We start from the raw sequence: 5,643 nt of genomic DNA, 5'->3' as shown, positions 1-5,643 counted from the left end.
TCAAGCCCTAAATTTTCTCCATTTTTCACGGCATCAACAAGTCCACCAGTTAATGCTTCAGTCATCTCTAACCCTTATCATCAACGAAATCAAATAAACTCTGATCATGTATTCATCAGGGAGATTGAGAAAAAATGATAAGAGAAAAGTCAAGAATTTGAACTATATTATTTGTTTCTAGTTATTGTCTTATTTACCTATTTTTACAAGTATATTATTACACTGACTCTATTAACCTTTCTCGTATGCTGGAGAACTGAACTAAAAAAAAACGAATTTATTTAAGAGTTTTCGGCATCTAACGATATGAATATAATATGGTTGGAGCTGATTTGCAAGGGAAGTTTTTTTCATAAAAATATTGCAAGTAAAAAATTAAATGCCAGCATCATATCCTAGCTCAAAACCAAGCATGGGCAGCATATTGGATGGATGGCCTATAATTTGCCACAAGCACACATACTTGTTTATTTTTGTCTAACTATCAGTGATTACACTTTCATGGAAAAAATGGTAAGAAACTCTCAAAATATATATTTCTCATTTGCAAGTCACTGCGGGAACTTGCTTTCCGGTCAATGTAGGTTTCACATTTGAACAAAGAGACTTTGCAGCTCCTCCTTTGAATGTCAAATTAATTTCACCAATTTCAACTCCTTCACATGGCACCCCACTACTGCATGCAAGGATCACTGCTTCCTCTGTTGCAGAAGTACCTTTTATGTTCCTATAGCTTACCTTACTTATCTTTACGAGTGACGGTTTCTACAAATAAAAATAAAACAAGCTAAGTATTAATAAAATTATCCATCATAAAGGAAGTCATAGAAAAAAAAAAGTTTAACTCACCATAGGTAAAGTATGTGTTACATACCTGTTTTGAGCATTCGTTATTTGGGCAGTATTCTTGATCAATCACAATTGGATTTTTGACGTCTTTCATATCTATATTCTCATAATGTATATCAGTTACGACTCCAGGATGAGAATTAGGCCATGTTTTAATTCTGACACCGTTATCTGTACCAACAAATTTGGAGTCTTTTACAAAGACACCCTTCACAGGCTCTTCACCCGGGGTCTTGCCAAGGCTTCCCACACTGATGCCGTGTCCTGGCCCACATGTCACACCAGTGATGTGAAGGTTTTCTAGCCCATCACCAATGGATATGCAATCGTCTCCAGTTCCTATAACAGAATCTTTAACCGTAACATCCTTTATTTTTGCAATATGAATTCCATCTGTATTGTGACTATCCGCTAGCGCTTTAACAGTGAACTTCTCAAACGTTAAGTTATTGCCACCAAAAACATTGACGTGGAATAATTTACTGTTTAGAGTAGTTATGTCTCGGATGACCGAATTTTTCATGAAATTGAAGCTCAAATTCTGTAAAGATTTAAAAAAAATTATTAGTTAATATATCCGTTGTTTTATATATATATATATAAAAAAAGAATTTACACATGATAAATACAGACTTACATTAGGCAACTTATCACTTTTAAAACCTTTGTCTTTAGCGGCATAAACTTGTACATTTCCTTGGCCATCAAGAGTGCCACCACCCGAGAGTGTGAAATGATCTACGTATTCAACCGTTAGCCATTCCCTTTTGCCATCCATATCATTAGGATTAGGAGGGGCCTTCAAGGTAGCCTGAATTTGGAGCTCAACTGGGGCTTTGCATGGACCCTTAAGTAGAGCTTGTTTCATTTCGAAAGTGCCTTTTGGGATCACAATGGTGCTGGGAGTTGTAGCTGCACATGCTTCTGTCCAAGCTTTCAACAATTCCTACGCCATTAAAATTTTATCCATAATCAAATATGATCATGTATATATGAACCTTCAAGTATTTATTTAAATTACTTAAAATTCCAAATAAAGGAGATATGAGCCCTTATCCCGAAATATGAATAAACAGCACATGAGCATAGTTCTTTCCCCACAGATGTTAAAACACAGATAGGGTGGCTTACAAAGCTTAATGAAACAAATGGGTTCTGCAAAGGATATGATGGGTATGTTTGGTGGTGGGGATAAGTAAATTCTCACATACTAAACCTGATTGTAGGCCTACATCAATTCAAGCAAGCTACCTGGATAAGGATTAAGGAATACAATTTCTTTCTTTTCCTATTTTCTGTTCCTTAAAACACAATTCTAAAAAAAAAAAAAACTTACCGGACTAATATCTACACCGGCTTTTGCAGCAACTTTAATTTCAGCACTCTCTCCAAGATGCGCTAGCAAGAATAATACAAATGTGAAGGCACAGTAAATTATTGTATTCATTTTTCTGTTTGTTGCTCAGATTTTAGTATTATTGTGTTCTTTTGGATGATTGATATAAGATCTTAATGTTAAGGTATTTACTTTTGGATGATTGATATAAGATCTTAATGTTAAGGTATTTATAGTGGGATGATTGATATAAGATCTTAATGTTAAGGTATTTATAGTGTTGTTATTGATATAAGATCTTAATGTTAAGGTATTTATAGTGTTGTTAAAACTATTCCCCACAAATGTTAAGGTATTTATAGTGTTGTTAAAACTATTCCCCACATAAGTAGTTAAATAATGGTTCTTACTTTTTTCCATAGCTATTATTGTGTGGTTTTGAATATGTGGGTGATATTACTTTTAGCTAGTCTTTTGTGTTTCTTTACTAAAAGGGGTGTCTACTCATTAATTATTATTTTGTTATTAGGATATTCATAACTATATACGAAGTACATTTTTATTTTTACTATGCATCGTTTTTATCTACTAGAGGACACTGTATTACTAGTAGCATCCTTGAAATGGTATTAGTGACATAAATTTGTATTGAAAAAAAAATAATGTTATTATTCTTTTAAATATAAAGAGAAAATTTCACTTTTGATCCAATGGCTATTAGGGTATTGTAAATCGCAGTACACTAGTTACAAAATTGTTAATTTAATATTTTAATTATTCATCAAAAGTTTTTCAATTTCAATAACTCTAATCAAATTCCCAGCTATAACTCATCGAAAAAAATTAATTAACCACATTATATTTAACCACAAGCACAATATATATATCCCCTCGAGATGGATCAGAAGAAAGCTTTCTTTCAAATGGAGTTTGATACCATATGCTAAAGCTTGAAGAATTCCTAAAGGACCCGCATATTCGGGCCAATACGTTGTTGTATTCCCGTGGATATTTCTCCTTTCTAACCAAACAATTACTAGTAAACCCATTGTGATTCCTAATACAATAGTCAAAATAGGGGCAAGTATCCATATGATCCCATAAACTTCTTTGACTTTTACGAATTCCAATCTGGAAAAGGAATGGATAGCCTGGATTTGTGTTGTATCAATTATCATTTCAACGATCAACATCCCCCATAATGATATTTATGCTACCTACTATCATCATAATATCAACGAATTTCATTCTTTTAACGACCTGAGGAAGAATTTGCAAATTGATCAAATCCAGTGGACGAATTTTCGATCTCCAAGGAAAAACGATTTGATTTCCTATCAGAAAAATTCTCAATTCTCCCTTTGGAGTTTCGACTCTCGCATGAAGTTCTTGCTGTGATAATTCAAAAATAGGAGAGATTGTTTTATCAATGAATCGGTATTCAAAATCATTCCATTGGGATGTTTTACTCTATCAAAACGTCGGATTTCTAAATTCTCATAAGCCCCCCCCCCCCCCCCCCCTCCCACGGAATTCCTTCCAGGGCTTGTTGAATCATTTTTATGAATTCTTCCATTTCGTTGAATCTTACCAAATAACAATATATATATATATATATATATATATGCTTCACAACTTCAGTCTCTGACCCACCCCATCTCACCATTGACCAAAACTCAGCTGTCATTCACAAAGTATTTTGTATTTGTCCAAGCTAAGAGCATCCTCAATAGTCGAAGATTTTGCATACGTTTATTAGAATCCAAGTAAGAAAGGTGAAGGAAGAGAAAAAAGAAAAAGAAAAAAACAGGAAAAAGAAAAATGAAAAAACCCACCCTCAACGCGCCTAGTGAGTGCGTGTAGTATAGCGCCCACTATGTGCTGCTAATACGCTTAACACGCACTAATTGCAATTTCTATTTCAATTTGTGGGGCTCACTTCAGGGGACAAAAAATCAGCACTCTTGCAACAACCCAAATTTTCTCTCTCCAACCCACTCTCTCTTCCACCTTGGATCAGACCTCCTCAAAAATTGAGTTAAGATCCCTATTGAGATGCTCTAAGGGCCAACAAAACTTTCATAGTTCTCGAGGAGCGGTCTTCAAGACTTGCTTGGTCGTATCTTTCCATAGTAGAACTAAAAGCTGCTAGAGTTTTGAACTTTCCAGATGGCACAATCTAGAATCCTCTTTGTTCTCTTTCTTCTTCATACGTTGCTTCTCTTATTAGTGTTCATACAAATTAGAATAGGTTATAATCAACTTTACCCTTTTTGCTACACAAACATGAAAAGACGAAATTGTACTCTTGTGATTAAACATAATATGGTGAATTAAACTTTTTCGATGAGTTTTAGCCGATAATTTGACTCTAGTAACTGAAATTGAGAAAAATTGAATACTTATAATAACACCCCCATTTTTCAATACCAATTTAGACCAAATTTTGCTTAATTTTTTTTTCTTTCTTAATAATTCACTAACAATATTGCGGAAGCTTTACATACTTAATTGAATCGGGATGCTACCGCCACACCTAATCCTTACTTGATTAGATGCAAGGCTAACGTTAAACAAAATCCAAAACTAAATTCCTTAATTCACAAGTCTTTATTAAAATAACATAAACATTCCTCTATTACATAATTTCTTCTTAAGCCTGAATAGTTCTCGGGATCTCGGTCTACCGCACTCTCACAGCAAACCACATCAAAAATTTCCTGCTACTCAAATAGAGATTTCAAAACACAACAAGAAAGTAAGGGGTTAGCAACACTTGCTAAGTAAGGGTTTACTTTGCCCGAAAACATACATTAAATATAAGATATTAATTTTCACAATTGAAATTTTTCTAAAACATTAACCACCAAAACTTAATCTCTCAACCATTCTGAAAATCACATATATTTTTATAATAATAAAAATATAATCCACTTATAAATTAATAATTTAATTAAAAACACTTATGGAAGAACAATATCCCATAAAGGGAACAATACATATCCCGTAAAGGGAACAATCCATATCCCGTAAAGGGAACAATCCATATCCCGTAAAGGGAGCATTCCATATCCCAAAAAGGGAACATACCATATCTTTCCATAAGGTTTTTTTTTTTTTTGAAAATATTATAAGTAATAAAATATGACCCTTAGGCTCCCAAAATCATTTGTCCGAGGATCAAATACTTAAGTACGCTTATTACCAATTTCACCAACAACATATTGTGAAATACTCATCTATCATCTAGTAATAATTCATATGTCCAATTATACTTACAATATACACATACATATACACCTCAAATCTTACATACTTGATGAAAATAGTAATCAACATAATAAAATAAAATTTATTTTATTTTACTACCCTTTTTTTATAAAGAAATATACGTACTACCCAAACACATAACATTTTCTTTTAGGAAGAAATTTAGGTACATATATCACAACTTACAG

The 5,643-nt window shown here is 33.2% G+C and overlaps 1 protein-coding gene across 1 annotated transcript; it reads right to left on the bottom strand.

The window, feature by feature from the left end:
* Positions 1–410: 410 nt before the first annotated feature.
* Positions 411–2,324, bottom strand: LOC116032026 (polygalacturonase-like). The gene is made up of 4 exons (XM_031274411.1): positions 2,186–2,324; positions 1,487–1,795; positions 875–1,390; positions 411–765 (listed from the first exon to the last, which is right to left on the bottom strand). Exons 1-4 carry the CDS (start codon positions 2,294–2,296, stop codon positions 541–543), a joined length of 1,161 nt encoding a protein of 386 aa, XP_031130271.1. The 5' UTR covers positions 2,297–2,324; the 3' UTR covers positions 411–540.
* Between the last annotated feature and the right edge of the window lie 3,319 nt (positions 2,325–5,643).

This window comes from Ipomoea triloba, chromosome 10 (genome assembly GCF_003576645.1).
Source record: "Ipomoea triloba cultivar NCNSP0323 chromosome 10, ASM357664v1".
Taxonomy (NCBI): Eukaryota; Viridiplantae; Streptophyta; class Magnoliopsida; order Solanales; family Convolvulaceae; genus Ipomoea; species Ipomoea triloba.
This window is presented reverse-complemented; position numbering and strand designations above follow the sequence as displayed.

Bases quoted from the DNA above. Each gene is read 5' to 3' on its own strand.
- LOC116032026 (XM_031274411.1), bottom strand. From the start codon at position 2,296: ATGAATACAATAATTTACTGTGCCTTCACATTTGTATTATTCTTGCTA. The intron at 1,796-2,185 runs GTAAGTTTTTTT...TTAATGGCGTAG, and splicing joins CCGGTGTAGATATTAGTCCG to GAATTGTTGAAAGCTTGGAC. The intron at 1,391-1,486 runs GTAAGTCTGTAT...AAATCTTTACAG, and splicing joins AAAGTGATAAGTTGCCTAAT to AATTTGAGCTTCAATTTCAT.